This window comes from Seriola lalandi, unplaced genomic scaffold, assembly GCF_002814215.2.
Source record: "Seriola lalandi dorsalis isolate HSWRI2012SDOR001 ecotype SW California unplaced genomic scaffold, Sedor1 jcf7180002054583, whole genome shotgun sequence".
In the NCBI taxonomy this organism is placed as follows: domain Eukaryota; kingdom Metazoa; phylum Chordata; class Actinopteri; order Carangiformes; family Carangidae; genus Seriola; species Seriola lalandi.
Genome location: NW_019525136.1, coordinates 1744827 through 1761312, shown reverse-complemented (window position 1 = coordinate 1761312; position 16486 = coordinate 1744827). Strand labels below are relative to the sequence as shown.

At 40.7% G+C, this 16486-nt stretch overlaps 2 protein-coding genes across 2 annotated transcripts; one reads left to right on the top strand and one right to left on the bottom strand.

Annotated features, from left to right (window-relative positions):
* Window positions 1-340: 340 nt before the first annotated feature.
* fbxo43 (F-box protein 43) lies at window positions 341-3286 on the bottom strand. Its single transcript, XM_023418614.2, has 4 exons — window positions 3153-3286; window positions 2687-2720; window positions 1249-2121; window positions 341-1097 (listed from the first exon to the last, which is right to left on the bottom strand). The coding sequence occupies exons 3-4, from the start codon at window positions 2058-2060 to the stop codon at window positions 341-343; spliced, it is 1569 nt and encodes a 522-aa protein (XP_023274382.2). The 5' UTR covers window positions 2061-2121; window positions 2687-2720; window positions 3153-3286.
* Window positions 3287-7035: 3749 nt separating this feature from the next.
* Window positions 7036-16449, top strand: spag1b (sperm associated antigen 1b). Its single transcript, XM_023418579.2, has 9 exons — window positions 7036-7492; window positions 9407-9506; window positions 10062-10214; window positions 10935-11092; window positions 11649-11790; window positions 12748-12874; window positions 13048-13206; window positions 14351-14674; window positions 14874-16449. The coding sequence occupies exons 1-9, from the start codon at window positions 7108-7110 to the stop codon at window positions 15000-15002; spliced, it is 1677 nt and encodes a 558-aa protein (XP_023274347.2). The 5' UTR covers window positions 7036-7107; the 3' UTR covers window positions 15003-16449.
* The last annotated feature ends 37 nt before the right edge of the window (window positions 16450-16486 follow it).

The window sequence follows — 16486 nt, the reverse complement described above, 5'->3', positions numbered from 1 at the left end:
GCCAGCATCATGAGGGGGTGATTTAGGCAAAAAAAACATTTTTGTCAAAACATGACTTAGGCCATTATTTTAGGAAGGTGACGATATATAATTTGGACTATAGTAATGTCCTGTACTTTGGTCTAAGATAAGCATCCATCATATGTTGTATAAATTCCAGGATTCTGTAGAACAACTTATGTCACCAATTATCATTGTTGGTTTAATCGATGTCAAACTGGGAAATTAAGAAGTAAGGAGTGTGCTGAATTATACAGTAGATGCAACAAAAATATTGAATATAAAAATTCTGCTTTGTATAGCTGTGATGAGAGCCAAGTTTGTTGACAACATGAACTCCTCACCTGTAGATACCCTCAGAGGTCAGGTGGCTGAGTATGACAGCCAGGATGTGTCTGAGGCTCCTCTTCTTCAGCTCTGTGAGTATGTCCATTTTCCCCAGGCCCATCTTCCTGCCAATCAGTCCTGCCAATGGCATGGTGGTCCTGAACGTCACCGGGGTCTCAGCCAGTTCTGCTGTGGACTTCAACTGCTCCTTCAGGCTAGGACTTTGGCCAGCAAACACAGAGGCTTTCTGCTGGCACATAGCATGAACCAGCTGCAAAGCTGGAGTCAGAGAGAGATTGACTGGGGTTGTCCTGAGAGGCGTTACATCTGGATTAGCAGGAGCTGTGCTATATGGCGTCATGTTTTCTGGCTTGGCCATGGTGGCTCTTAGTGGGGTGGTATAGTCTTGTTTGGCATAGGCCGAACCATCAGAGGTCATGCTATTACCACATTTACTAGAGAGACCACTGCGAGGGGTGGCACCATCAGTAAAAACATCATCTTTAGATTGGCTGTGGCACTGATAAAGATGTTGATCCTTTCTGTCTGTTGGGTCTTCCTCAGACTGAGAGCCCCCTTCTTTAAGTGTAGAAAGCCTGTGCTGACGCTGCAAACGGGAGCGCCGCTTTGCCTCTACCAGATTAGGGGTTTCACAGTTTCTTCTGGAGGCAAAGAGCAGCAGCTCCTGGAATGAGCCATCATGGTCCACTGAGGAGTCTTCGGATTTCTCAACAGTCAGGGAACTGAAACCACTGTCTTCACACACGGACCTGTTGCAAGGTTAGTAGTGAGTTAATAGAGGCATGTTTTCTGATTAATGTAAATAACATTTTATTCCTTACTTCTTGAAGAATTCAGTTTGGAAACAAAATTTTGAATGTTAAATGTAAAAAAACAAACAAACAAAAAAAAAACACATACCTGATGCACTTGGGTGTATGTGTGGATGATGGTGTACACAACATGCTTAGGCTGTCATTTAGGCCATTTGTCATACCACTGACAGGTGATAGAGAGTTTTCCTTCCATGTGACAGGCAGGAATTTTCTAGAGCGCGGAGTCTGAATATTAATTTGATCAGAGGCAGATATGCTCCCACTGAAATCTGCATCTGAAAGTGAAACGCTTCTCTCAAAATTAGAGGGGAGACCAGAGTGAAGTTTACCATCCTCAAGAGTGGAGGTCCTCACCTGTGAGAAAAGGAGCCGACTCTTCCTACCAGATAATGGCAAGTACTGCTCCAGTTTTAAAGTGCTTGATGCTAAAGCCCCCATCACAGTGTCTAGAGAGTCAAACGATGCACTGAACCAGTGTTCAGAACTCGCACTAATGGAGGATTCAGTCCTTCTAGTGCATGGTGATCTTGTGTTGTCAGTTTTGACATCTGTGGTGTGTTTGCACATTAAAAGTCTGTGTCGCAGTGAGGCATCTCTTTTATATACTTTAGGAGTTTCACACCAGCTAACTGATGATGGCTGCTGCACACCCCTGGATTCTTTGTCCAAAAATCTGACCGATTCTCTGGTCCTTCTTTTAGGTGTGACAGAAAGTCTGAGGTTCTCTTTAGGCGTTTCATTGAATTCTACAGGAGACAAAGACCTGGAGGAGTCAACTCCACTGATGCTCAGTGGACTGTGGAATAAACCTGAGTATCCACTGTCACAGCAGTCCTCATAACAATTCTGCCCTTTGCAGCTCTCATGGTAGACATTGGATTCAGGAGTGTACTGCATTTTCCTCGTCCTGTGTGCAAGCTTTGCCCCAAACACAGATTTCACCAAGAGCTGAGATGACCTGCAGAATACAAATAGTAGTAAATAATACTACTCCAGGATAACTGACAAACATGACATTAAAGGACACAGGACAACATCGACAGTGCATGACAGGAAATAAGAGATTATGACTTGAAATACAAGGTGTATACATGACAAAACAAAGCTAAGTGTTATTTCTAATTAGGTGCTGTTATTTTGGACTCACTTTGATACAGGAGATGAGCCCAGTAATAAAACATGTTGAATTACTCGGTCAGTCGTTATCGGCTTACATATGTAACAGCTTGTGTAACACAAATTCAGCTGGTTCAACACCAAACATCAGCTGCTGTGTCGTCAGCGTTGCTATGAGAGCGCGTGCTGTCGATTTAAATTGTAGCTGTGTGCTCTTCGTGATGCCGCTATTAAGTTAACTATAGCCGCCAAGACGAACAGCCTACCCGGACTAAGCTAGCAGTAGACCCCCGGGGATTCATATGAGGACCAACAGCATCTCATTCCCAGTTACATTGACCTAACGCCAGTTAACGTATGAAAAATAGCGTGTCTGTGTGCCTTGAGGACAAAAATAATAACATTACCGTGCACAAAGGAAGCAATGGTGTTCAACTGCATCTGAAAATGGATGTAAAGTAGAACTTGTTACCGTTAACTGCTTTCAAGCCTAAGCTTAAAGCTGTAAGAATCCCCCAGGTCCCACTGTTACAGCAATTAGCATGAAGTGAAAACACCTGTGTATCTACCTAAAATTCTGACTGCATATTGGTGCATTGTCTATGTTAAGTTGTCTGTATAATGTCACACACACTATCAAAGAGTCATTATGTTCATTCTTGGAGGATTCATTTTTCATTAAATCATTTTACACCAAGTAAAAGTATGGACTACATACAACATAGTATGATGTAACTACGTAAGTTTCCTGAAGCCACTACGTAGTAACTTACAGGATGTATCGTTAGCTGTGTTGTAAATTGCAGAAGAAAATACAATATATTTAGCTTTAAAACACATATTTATAAAATTCATATATAGATAGATACTTACTTCTAGACAAAATTGGGCTAATACAACCACAATATTGTTTCCTCAGGCTCAATTCTAGGCCTCAGCTCGCAACCTTTGTCGTTATTTCTGTTTCCTATATGTTAGTCTACAGGCACCGACCAGACACGTTTTCAAATTTGGAGCCTACTGTTTGAGCATGTCACGTGCTTCCGCTTTGGCGTCAAGCAGGTCTTACGCTGCGTGGTCACCATAGTAACAGAATTAAACGCTTTGCAGATGAGAGTTTCGCCAAACAAACAGCAGGTAAAGTTATTTCTTTTAACTTTAGTAGCATATGTTAAGATTTTATTTGCAACTTAATGTGACATTAACAGTTCATCAGCAAAGAGGAGCACAAATACGAACATATAACTCACATTCTATAGAGATAACGCTGTCTGAATTAGCAATAACAGTGGGTTAGCTAACTTTTGTGAGCTACCAGAAGTTATATATCATTCGGAGGTAGCAAGTGTGTTATTAACAGAGCAACATTGCTTGACATGGTAAGTGAGTAAACTGAAATTCTTCACAGGCATGAGTGCAGATGCAGTTTTCTCTCTTCAAAACCAGTCCAGCGCCGTTGACTATACTGGGAAGGTCCCTGTGGAGCACCTGGACTATGACTACATAGAAAAATGTAAAGATGTGAAATACCTGGAGAAGATCTTGAAAGTACTGAGGTAACAGCCAAAAAACTGAGCTTAAGGTGTGAAGAGCCAGACCCTTCTTTGCATGTTGATCAAATGTTCTATTTCTTTAGTGTTGGTGAGCTTTACAAATAATTGTCACAATATATACAAACTATAACCAATTTCAAAAGCTTATTAGGGTACATCATAACTCAGTACAGTTTGATCAGTTTGTCATTATTGATAGAAATATGGGCTATCCGAAAACATTGTTTTACTTTGTGTAAAGGTCTGGTGACGAGGGCATTTATCCTCATCTGATCAAGTTCTGTGAGAGTCACTTGCACAAACTGCACCCTCGGAGCCCAGCCCTAAGGAAGGAAAACCTTGTTGCAACAGCAGCCAGCCTTTCTAAAGATGAGTGGAGCCAAATTGTTGATGAGTTGAAGGTGTGCTACACATTTTGTTGTATTTTTTTTTTTTTTTATAAATCCTGCTTACTTTTTGCTCTGGTGTTATATGTCTGTTTCTTGGGAAAATTAGTCGCAAGCATTTTGATATTAAATATTTAGTTTTTTACAGACATGGCAAGAAGAAACCAAAAAAACTGAAACTTCACTGAAGCAGCAGTCAATGTTCGATGATCTGGTGAAGGAAAATATGCCACCTATAAGAGGTTCCAATTGCTCCATTCCACTTAGTCGGGTAAAAGTTGTCTCCATTGATGTACCTAACCATGTACTTGTATGTATACAAGAAAAATAGTCAAATTAAATGTTATATCATCACAGACTTCACCGAAAGAGAAGAGGAATTCTTCAAAATGCGCTCTCCCACGTGATTATCGAGAATGGGACAAGTGAGTCATTTTGTCTCTACATTTGTCTAGTATATTCAGAAGAAAGAGCACATTGTTACAGCAGCTGCAGGCACTGTACATTCCCAAGAGGTTCCCAAGAGTTTTACTTTGGAAAAAGGCCTTATCTAAGCTTCTTTAATTGAAATGATCCACAGTTAAAATATTGAAGCTGTTCTTTATAATCATTTTGCAGAATATCCCTTACCCAAATGTATTTCATTCTATTTTCAGGTTTGATGTTGAAAGAGAATGTGAAATGATTGATGGGAGTGTAGTCAAAAATGATCCACCAGCCATTAGAATCACAGGACATTCTAAAATCAGGACAAAAGTGGACACCTCATGTAATGTATTGTGTATAAAATCTCATATTTTGTGGTCATTGCAAAGCATTGTGTATACTTCAGTTGTGTGGCTGTGTGAAATTTGTGGTGTCTTACAATACATCCAGTGCTGACACAACAGGAGAAGCTCTTCCTGGCAAATCGTGAAAAGGAGAAAGGCAATGAAGCTTTCAGATCAAACGATTATGAGGAGGCAGTTGCATATTATTCCAGGTCAGATTCTAAAAACTATTCATTTATCATAGAAAGCATTTTACATCTCTTAAGGGGAATATATCATTTTCCCTGACATTTAATTAGATCGCAATCCTTCATTCCCATTTACTATACCTAAGTGCTTGTCCATTGTAAAGAAAGGTCTGTTTTATTTTTGGCCTTCCATTATAGGAGTCTTTCCATTATACCAACTGTGGCTGCATACAACAACAGAGCCCAGGCAGAGATCAATCTCAAGCACTGGCACAATGCCATGACGGACTGCCAGAGTGTACTCAAACTGGAACCAGGCAATATGAAAGGTGCTTTTCTTTTTAACATAACTTTAATTACAATAATACAGTGCTCGCAAACAGAAATATTGCTGTAATCTTGTAATTCTTTTGATGTTTCACATGCTACTTTAAACACTGTAGCCTACAATAACAAAAATGCATGAATATGATGTATCTTTTATCATCAGCCCTGCTACGTCGTGCCGCTTTACGCAAGCACATGGGCCAATTCCAACTGGCTGTTGAAGACCTGAGGATGGTACTTATGAAAGAGCCACACAATGCTGCAGCCACAGTAGGTGACAGAAGTAGTGAGGCATGTTGATTAATTGCCAGTAGCCCTTTGCCCACTAGGTGTCACTGTATTGGTGTGAGATCAGGGCATTAGAAAACATATTGCAGCTGCTTCAAGGTATAGATAAAATCATATGTTGTCTATCATTATTGCAAAGAGAAAATAATTTTTCAAAAGTCCCGATTTAGAGGGGGTCAGAGCCCAGAATGTGTTTTATTTAATCATCATCTTTAGGACATTGATTATATGTCCATAATTATGTATCAGGCATTTTAATGTGAGTGAACGAGGAAAAGATGTTCCTTTTACATTGGCACACAAGCCATTCACCATAGTTAAGCACTACAGTATATTGATGACTGTGGTATAAATATGTGTGTTACCTTTGCTGACTTACTTAACAGAACCTGGTTGGTTTCCTACTGTTGACAAATTCTAATATGTGCATATTATTTGTGGTTTAGCAACTTCTGACTGAAACTGAGAAGCTCGTGGGAAGTCAGCAAGAGCAGAAAAGCAAAGGCAAAAAAATACTCATCCAAGAAGTTCAAGAAGAAGATGACAACAATAATGATGAGACAAAAGCAGAAGGTAACACCTTCATAATCAATATTTATGTCCTTACATACACACAGACACTATAAACCAACCAATGACCACCAAAATTTACTTCTACCTAATTTATTAATTTAAATTAGGGTAATGTTCCCTATCCTATATTCAACACAACATGCACAGTTGATTTGATTCTCTTTTCAATGATGGTCTGTTGTGAAGAAATCAGCATTTTTGCAGTTGTGAAGATGGAAACATGATTGCTGTATCAAGGTAGTATCAACGCCGTATACACAAGTTACCTCCTGTATCAAATTTAAAAAAAGAAATAACCTAATAAAGTAAATCAGCAGCCCTGTTGTGGGGAAAATTATTAAATCTGCTTAGTTATACAGTAGAGTCTGATCTATATATAGCATGTCATTTTCAACTCAACCCATTCTGTCTGCTGTGCTATAGATAGAGGAAACTCCCCTTGTCCCTCTGAGTAACAGACATACTATGTATACATGTTATCCACCCTGCCCCCACCCATCACTTTCGTAATTCACTGTTGAGAGTCACCGCTTCCTGGAACTCCCTTTTTGAAGTGGCTCTGTGTCTTTTGTGTCCAACCCTCCCCCACTGTGATGTAACTGCTGACTCCTTCCGGTGGGTGTGCCCGCCCCCCCTTCTCTCTGTCTCTCCCTCCCCTCTTGTCCCTTCCAGCTTTCCTGGTTGAACCCAGCCAGCCTGTGGGAGGGGAGGAGAACTCAGCTGCTCCTGCGGAAAGGGGAGACATGGGTAACGCTCAAAAAAAGCCCCACGGCAGAGGGGACGGGGGTCCACACAGTGAGTCCAACAGTTCTCACGCAGGACACTGGAGGAGCAAAGGAGGCAGCTCAGACAAATACAAAGTCACGCAGGAGTCTAAGGAAAAGGTAGCCAATGGAACAAGCAAGAGAGGCTCGACAGCTTCAGTCCAGGCTGATCAGAGCAGCAGCGGTAAGGGAACGCCGGTTGGAGGAACTGCAGGGGAAACTATCAACCTTGATGCTCCATGTGGAGCCCTGCCCCCACCTCTGGCCCGCCTAAAAAATGAAGGAAACCTGCTGTTTAAAAATGGACAGTTTGCCGATGCACTGGAGAAATACTCACTAGCTATTCAAGGCTACACTGATTCAGGTACGGTTGAGGAGTTCTTGATGCTGTTCTTGTTATTAGAGTCTGAGGTGGCTGTTAGTTCAGTCATATACTGTACAAGAATTTGGTTGTCTTATGTCACTGGAGAAAAGTTAAGTATGTGGCTCCATGTCAACAAACACATAAGGTTCATATTGGCATCAGTGTGTTATAAACATGCTGTAACAAGAAACAAATGGTCCATAGTTTAACTGAATGATGTTTCATCACCAGTCTCACCCATATTTGAATAGATATTTCTTTAGTCATCAATGCTCTTCAAACTGTTTTCTGTCACTGGCCAATGCAATTGTAAATCAGAGGTCATGACCTTGCTGTTATAGTGCTAGTGCTTTATATTTTTTGTTTCTTTAGTCACACAGCAGGATATTACAATTGTAAGAAAGAAAAAAGACATCAAAACAATCTTTGCTGTGAATACCTAAACAACAGAAACGATATCTTCCATCAGCATTAGTCCACATAAATTCTTGAAATGATTACAAAGATTTCAAAAAGAGCTATACAAGAGTTAAATGTTGGGCCGTTTTTTACTGTATTTAGTGTCTCTATCCCTACAGCGATGCGTCACAGTGTGGCTGTTGTGGTGTATTTGGACAGTGTTTCTGTGTTAGCCTCAGCATGGCGCTAAGCCTCTCAGCTCAGGTCTGTCCAGGTCACATGATCACTAACCACTCACTGTGAAATTGAATCTGTGAGACCACAGCTATAATTCTCACCAAGGGTTAGAGACTGAGTGATTGATTGAGGGAGAGAAACTGCTGCTTGTCAGGTCTCATCCAACATCAAATATACTTTATCTGTCTCTCTGTGGATGGCCATAATATACTCAGTACCCAGTCTGCTAGTGGATGTGAAAGTGATGGGACATAGACATCATCCATGGTCCATCCGACTGATGTACTGAAGGGTATATGTCATGCAGATTAAAGCTCAGGACAGAGATGAAAACACTCTTGTTAACCCTATTAAACCACTTAAACATGCAACATGACTGGTCTGTCAAAAAGGGATATTTCAATAAAGAAACATGTAATATTGACATGCAAACTGTCTTGTTCAGTTTCAAAGTCATGTATGGAATGCATGTGGATGCCCTAGTTTATACCTCTAACATACTGGACATGATCTACTGTCACAGTGTGAGCAGTTGCTGAGACAACATCACTGCCACACTGTGTCATCATCCATAATCTGATTTCATCTCATGAGGTGGCATGCTAAGCTGACTGTATTTAGTCTGGCAGAAAAATGTTTCTCTGTCTAATGTACAGTATAGGCTTATCTGATTCCCCTGTGTCAGTGGTGAAGAGAATGAAAATGGAATGAAATTCCTGTTAGGCAAGTGGAAAGAAAAGCAAATACATGTGCAGTCTGTGTGAGCAAGTTGTTGAAGCACATGAATACATAGAACTGCTTTATCGTAAATGTTTGAATACAGCTTTTAAATAATGTAGCGTTCAACTGTCTGATGTGCAAGAGGAAGTTTTGGGGTGTTATTGTGCCATTAAATGGTTTTGAAAGTCACACACGCCGATGCAAACAAAAAAAGGTCTTTATTTCGTCATTACGGGACGGCACTGCAACACACACATATACACCACCAAAGGTAGACTGCAGTGAAATATTCGCAGTATAAGAGTCACCAAACTTCCAATTTAAATCCATATCCTTTTATTATATTAAGCAGTGCCATGTTTATACAGTTCCTCAGTGTCAGATCAGGATAATGATTAATAATAGATACAGGCATTTTATAGCCAAGTGATTCCTTAATGCCTATTTGGATTTATGCTACTTTTACAGATAGTTCCAGAGAGATTTATAAACTATGAAATGATATGATAGATTCTTAATATGATATATTTACATTTGTGATATTTGTCTCTTGTGCAGGTATTGATAGTCCAGAGGATCTATGTATTCTGTATTCTAACAGAGCAGCTTGCTACTTGAAAGATGGCAACAGTCAAGACTGCATACAGGACTGCACAAGGTGAGACCATTTATATTCTGACTTTGTCTCACTGCATACAACAAAGATGAACGAGATATAATGTTTGCTGTGGGTGTCAACCCAAATTTCACAATTTACACTGGGTCTTACCATGACAATCTAACAGCCTTATTATTTAGTGTTCACTAGCTGATCACTATCCTTGTATGAGGGGATTTGCACTGGGGTGTGTTGTAAGGGATTTCAATTAATCTCTTTAGAAGTGGTTTTATAAACAGAAAATATAGCGACTTGAGGGATCCTCCCACTTCAAATCCTTTAAATACTTGGTGTGTTTGCTTCAGATTCAGTTTCTAAGGCAAACAGAAACATTCGGCTGTGTATCAGTTTACTTACACGTACACAACAGTTCATTTGTACACCAATACTTCCTATATACTCAAACAGAAACAAAAGACCAGACCCACTATAATATCTGTCATATATAGTGATTCCACATGTAGTGACAGTACTATCAGACATTAGCATCAATAGCAGAGGTAGAAGACTTGATCCTTTGCTCCTGTCTCATCCCATCTATTTATACCAACCTAGAGCTCTGGAGCTGCAGCCATTCTCCCTAAAGCCCCTCCTGCGCCGGGCCATGGCTTATGAGTCCCTGGAGCGCTACCGAAAGGCCTACGTGGATTACAAGACAGTCCTGCAGATAGATATCAGTGTGCAGGCAGCACATGACAGCGTCAACAGGTATTAGCCCTCATCTCTCAACTGAGCTGAGACGTTGCAGAGGGCAGGTAGATGTGAGCACTGAAACACAGACATGACTGAATGAGTTTTAACATTCATATTCACATTTTAGTGGTCTGATTGGCAACACAAAGCCAGCATTTGTCTGAATATTACAGTGGAATGTCAGCTATTCCAATGATTGTGACTACCCTTTTACTTGTACTGAGAAAGAGATCTATGACGAAAGTGTCTTTGCTGTCCGTTATAATTGGCTGATAATGAAATAAAACAATGAGTTTATTGCTCTATCTGCTTTATATAATATTTTTTCCCATATTTGAACCTTTTTCTATTTTTAAATTCAGATTAACATAATCCGAATACTAAATTAAAACAAATCAAATGAACAGACACACACACACACACTCTAATTAGTGGCGAACAGATTTAGCTGGTGTTCAAAAGCAGTTCCAGCTAGAGGCTAATTATGGCTCTCAGACTGCATGTTCTCACTTTGTTACGCAGTAGAGAAACTCACCTGGCTGCTTTGTGTTCAGGAGTACCAGAGGCCCATAGCTTTAATACAGATCCATATACTATATTTGCAAAACTGAAAAATGTTGGTGTCAGTTCCATATACCTGCTTATTTTCTGTTAGCCTTTTTAATATCTTGTCCCGTGTATAGTATATACCACTGTGTAACAACCATGTATCAACTGATCTGTGACTTCCTCCAGGATCACCAAGGTACTGATTGAGCAGGACGGTGCAGAGTGGAGAGAGAAACTTCCGGAGATTCCCCTGGTGCCTCTGTCAGCACAGCAGCACCGCAGAGAGGAGCCGCCTAGTACAGAGGTTCTCCAGGCCCGAGCAGAGAAGGCAGCCAGGGATGCAGGTTTGTGTTGAAAAATAATAAAACCACAGAAATACAGTATTACACTTACTGGTTAAATTAGAATTGGCCACTAAAACCCTCTTTTCCTTTTTCTCTGTCAGGAGGAATTGAAGGGAGATGTTTGAGGCCTAGTTTTTATATAAGTGGACGTGTTACTTCTTTTCACTGACCAAGCAGTTTTACAGTTCCCAAGGTTATGCTACAGCTATTATTTTTATACTCTAATGAAAGAATAGACCTGCTGGCACAGTTTTCTCCCAGAAAACACTCTGCAGCAGATTGATTAGCCCTTAGTCCACACTGTGACTGATTGCTGACTAAACTCTCATTCCTCGTGTCCAGCTAGCACAGCATTAATTTCAAGGGTTTGCATCGTCAAGCTGTATAGCACAGGAGACTGGCGTACTTCCTTATGTTAGGTTTTCTAAGAAATAAAAGGGAGATCTGTTCAAATGTATTGAAGTGAAAATGTGGATTCGTGGCTTCGACAAAGAGTTGAACTGGTCTTTATGCAAACAGGCCACATCAGTAATCAGCATTTTCCTTTATCTTTCAGAAAGAAAAGCAGAAATTCGTTTTACAGCTTTGAAGCAAGAGGGGAATGACTTTGTGAAGAAGGGCCAATACCAGGATGCACTGGGAAAGTACACTGAATGCCTTAAGATAAAGCCAGAAGAGTGTGCTATCTACACTAACAGGTTAGAGGTGTTGGTCTCACAGACACTGTGGCCTCTTTCACTTTCTGTTCCTCACTGTGATGCTCTATACTTCTCATGCTTTGTTTCTTTGACATGCAGGAATGTCAGAAAACTTCCAGAACATCCAGTTACTGGTTTGGATAAATTAAAACAGACTGATTGATTACTTATCCCCAGCTATCACCTGTCAGTGCATTTAGCTCTGTAGCTAATACCAACCAGTCTGTCCGTCACTGGTAGTAAATTAGCATCTATTGTTGGTAAGAACAGAGTGGCCATGGTTCAGGAAACAGCTGCCTGGTTCAGCTCTTTGTTTATCACAACACCACACCACCACCACAGCCACTATCATATTATCTTATGCTGAAAGAGAAATACAGCAAGCATAGTGCTTGCAGGAGGCAGGTCTGACTACATTCTCTGTCTCCCACCACTCCACACTCCATCCTTCTTTTTCACAATAGTCAGTAGATTGTTGATCATGTCACAGAGGAAACTGTGATGCTGATGAAACATTTCCTATTGTATGTTCATGTTTGCTTGTGTATATTGAGCTCTACTGTAAAAATAGCTTGTATGCAAGGTTGCACAAGACCAAACACCCGTATGCTACTGCTGAGACCCATTAGACTAAAATTTTGACAACACATTCATGAAGAAATCAAGAAAAAAGCTATTAGAGCTAATCTCAGACATGTTCATTTTGTCCCTTGTCTCATGTACTTCATATGAAAATGATTTTCATGTCTTTAGCCTTTATTATCAAGGTTGATTCACAGTTGATGAGTCACAAACTCATGGTACCTTTTAGTCATCCATCAAGTAAGACCAGTTGCTAATGACAAAAATAAAAATAACAAGTGACGTTGTGTGTGTGTGTGTGTGTGTGTGTGTGTGTGTGTGTGTGTGTGTGTGTGTGTGTGTGTGTGTGTGTGTGTGTGTGTTTCTTGTTTGCAGAGCCCTGTGCTACTTGAAGCAGGAGAGGTTTACTGAGGCCAAACAGGACTGTGATGCAGCACTGAAACTGGAGCCAACCAATAAGAAAGCCTTCTACAGACGAGCCCTGGCCAATAAAGGCCTTAAGGTGAACAGAGCTGGCTATTAATGACTAATGCCAGAAGGGAATATGTTCATTTAAAGGAGTGAAACCTATAAATTCACCCCAATTTGTCAAACATGCTAAACTATATAAACTCTGTGTAAAATGTCACATATTGGTTTATAGGTAAGGGAGTATTTTGTCTCTCCTTCCAACAGGACTACCTGGCCTGCAGCTCTGACCTGCAGGAGGTGCTGCATCAAGATCCCAACGTGCAGGAGGCTGAGAAGGAGCTGGAGGAAGTCACAGTTCTGCTCAGACAGAGTCTGGCCAACACCTCACCAGCCAAGTCCCGGAGGACTGTCCCCATCACAGAGGTAGAGACACATGCTTTTTTTGGATGTATATTTTAACTAGGGTTGGAGTGAGCACCTGTGCAGTGCAAAGAACAAATTGTCTTTTTCCTCTGTGTTTTGTTTACATGTGTTTGGGAGGAGGAGCAGCATGGTGGTGCAGTGGTTGGCACTGTTGCTTCAGAAGGTTTTGGTTTTGAACTTGCCAGTTAACTTGGATTAACTGGCCGTACGTGTGAATGTGAGCGTGACTGCGATAAACTGGTGACTTGTCTAGGTCGTACCCCGCCTCTCACCCAGTGTCAGCTGGATTGGCTCATCAGTCCCCAAAAGGATAACTGATGGATGGATGTATGGATGGATGGATGTTTGGGCAGAAGATGATACTGTATGTTCATGGAGCCTGGGCTGTGTGGTGATTATGGTTTAGTGGTCATAGTGGGAACTGCAGGACACATTCTTCCACTGCAAAAACAGCTATAACTAAGAAGGTTTCAAAATGCAGTGTACTATTTGAGTTGTCACTCTTTCAACCATTAATACCTATATATTAACACTGAATCTGCAACTACTAACAACAACCTATTGTAAATTAACACCTGACATTGCAGCTTTTAGCCACTTAGAGATCATTGTTCTGACTTACACGTAGATAGTATAATTGAATCTCCCCACTGTCATCAATGCCCACATTTGTAGGCAGCAATTTTAAGCCCAGATAAACCAATTTGTTCACTACCTGCTCAGCACCAAAGAGCAAAGAAAAGGAGTGACACGTGAAGAAAATCAAACATCTAGCAAGATGAAGCACAAACTATTTTCCTGTTTACTATCACTCTTGTCAGTTTGGGATTTACAATCTTCAGGTGGATGTATGATTGTGATTGACAAATTATTTATACAAAAGGAAGTGAATTCTACGAGTTCCTAAAGATTGTGAATAATTGCCAGAGAGTTGCCAGACATGCATTACTTTTTGAATGGGATCTTGGCGTAATCATACCTGTATGCTTTCTTTTCGTCTCTCTCGGTGTCTTCATATTCATGCAATATGCACAGAAAGGAGCTACTGCCTTCTTTCGTCAATGTTTAAAGGTTCTACCAAAAACCCCTTCGTCGTGTCTTTCCTCTGTAAATCATTCTCATCACCTTTGCTGATCTTCTTAAGGTTGAAGGTGATGAGGAAACCACAGCTGTTCCTAACTCAGAGGGCAGCTGCAGAGGAGACGACATCACCATCAACCTCCATCCGACCAACGTCTACGAGTTCGGCCAGGCTCTGAATGCGGCCCGCTGTAGTGGAAACACGGTGGCCTGCGCTGACCTGCTGGCCTCCACATCCTCAGAGATGCTTCCACAGTACCTGAGCAGCCAGCTGGATGGACACACCATCAGCTTCATCATGCAGGTGCTGGACTCCCACCTCCTGGAGAAAGACCCCAACCTAGTCTACCAACACCTCAACCATTTGCACACCGCTGACAGGTTCTCGGTAAGATAAGGTTTACTTCCCATTCAAACAAGGTTTTGTGAAAGAAAAACAAATGATGTGAAAAGATGAGTTTTAGTTTATTTTTACGTCACTCCATGGACCTCCCATAAATTGATCAAATTCTTTCATAAGTAATCTGTCCACTTTGTTTGCAGCAGCTGACGTTTTGGTGATAAATGATAATGTGCTTTTTCTGCAGACTGTACTCATGCTGCTGGAGAAGGATGAGCGTCGCCACATGACTCATCTGTTTGAGCATCTGTCAGCCACGGAGAGCACAGAGTTCACTAAGAATGATGTTCAGAACCTAGCCAACAAATACATCTGACCCTCCTGCCCCTGCTCCCTGTTGCATGAGCTGCTGTACCACTACAACTCTTGGATCTATGCAAAACACTGCACAAGAACTGAGTAAACAAAGGCAGGAAGCTGTAGAATGTGGCCCAGGGCAAAACAATGGAACCGAGTCACATTCACTCTACTGATCTGTACTGTAAATAATCACCGTATGTTTGAATGACAGGATAAGGAATTTTTCTCTGGAATATTTTGCTATGCAGATTTACTTTTGTACCACCACTAACTACTTGCATTGTACAACAGGCAGACATTGGGATACTGTGGACCTTTAACTTAAGTGTGTTGATTAATAGGGTCCAATGTACAAAGTTATGTAAGGCTACAGGCAAGTGTTTCCCTCTACAAGCTGTAGCATTTGCTCAGGACAAGACCATGTTCACAAAATTGTGCTCAGTTGATCTGGTCAGTCTTTTGATATCAGAAATAAATGAGCAGACACTAGCTAAGATCAGAAATGATATTTATTCAGTGCATCCTGAATATTACCTAGCAGAGGAACAAGTGAGGTCATTTGGTCCTGAGATAATTAAGACGTCCCTTGCAGTGGAACAAAACCATAAGATAAAGTAACTTTAACTATTTTATTATGACCATATGAACTGTATTATCTCTGAGGACGAAATAGGCCTTCATGACATCTTGTTGCTGTTCTGTGCAGTACGGTAACAGTATCTGTTGGACTGGTATTTACTGACGATGCTGTACGAGAAAATACAGTTTGTAACCTTACATGACTGAGATGCTCTCTCTTGTTCATTCAGCTATGCAGTTAGCATATCTGGGTTCTAATGTAAAATCACATTTGAAAGGCTGGTGTTTGTCTTCTGAAAAAGTCATTCACCCTTTTTGTTTACCAAATTAGCCTGCCAGGCAACACACATCTGCACATTCATCTTCACAGCAGTTCAGCCATGCAGGAGTGTACACACTGGAGAGAAGCAGCATCTTAATGAGATGTGTGCCTTGACTATGGGTTGCTTACATTTTGGTGAGTGTACAGATTACATTCCTAAAGAGAGAGTATATTTATGTCATTCAGTAGCTTTAATCAAATTGTTAAATGGCTTGGATTTACATCATAAATTATACATATATTCACTTAGCTACATGCACGTCATTGTTTTAAATGTGTCATTTATTTGTTAATATAAATACATTCTATCCATGTATTTACCTATTGAATAATCCAGTCATTGAAGACTGCCTGAATCCAAACCAATTTTTGTTTTCAAATGTTTTTGTTTTCTCTGCTCTACATGAATGTACCAAATTTAGTTCAGGGTGACAAGTTGGCGGGCAAGGGACGATAATTACACCTTCTAGATTCTCCTCATTGTGGTTTGAAATTATATTTCAGTAGATATGTAAACTGTGTACAATACTAATAGGGCTATTCAATAAACTGGAAATAAGTATAGAGGGTTTCTTCTTTATGCTATGGTGAGTTCAGTG

What these genes read in the sequence shown, in the direction of transcription:
- fbxo43 (XM_023418614.2), bottom strand. Translation starts at nt 2,060, where the DNA reads ATGCAGTACACTCCTGAATCCAATGTCTACCATGAGAGCTGCAAAGGG. An exon ending in CATACACCCAAGTGCATCAG is followed by an intron (nt 1,098 to 1,248) that starts GTATGTGTTTTT and finishes ACCTTGCAACAG; the next exon opens with GTCCGTGTGTGAAGACAGTG.
- spag1b (XM_023418579.2), top strand. Translation starts at nt 7,108, where the DNA reads ATGGGTAACGCTCAAAAAAAGCCCCACGGCAGAGGGGACGGGGGTCCA. An exon ending in GCACATGACAGCGTCAACAG is followed by an intron (nt 10,215 to 10,934) that starts GTATTAGCCCTC and finishes GACTTCCTCCAG; the next exon opens with GATCACCAAGGTACTGATTG. An exon ending in TGGCCAATAAAGGCCTTAAG is followed by an intron (nt 12,875 to 13,047) that starts GTGAACAGAGCT and finishes TCCTTCCAACAG; the next exon opens with GACTACCTGGCCTGCAGCTC.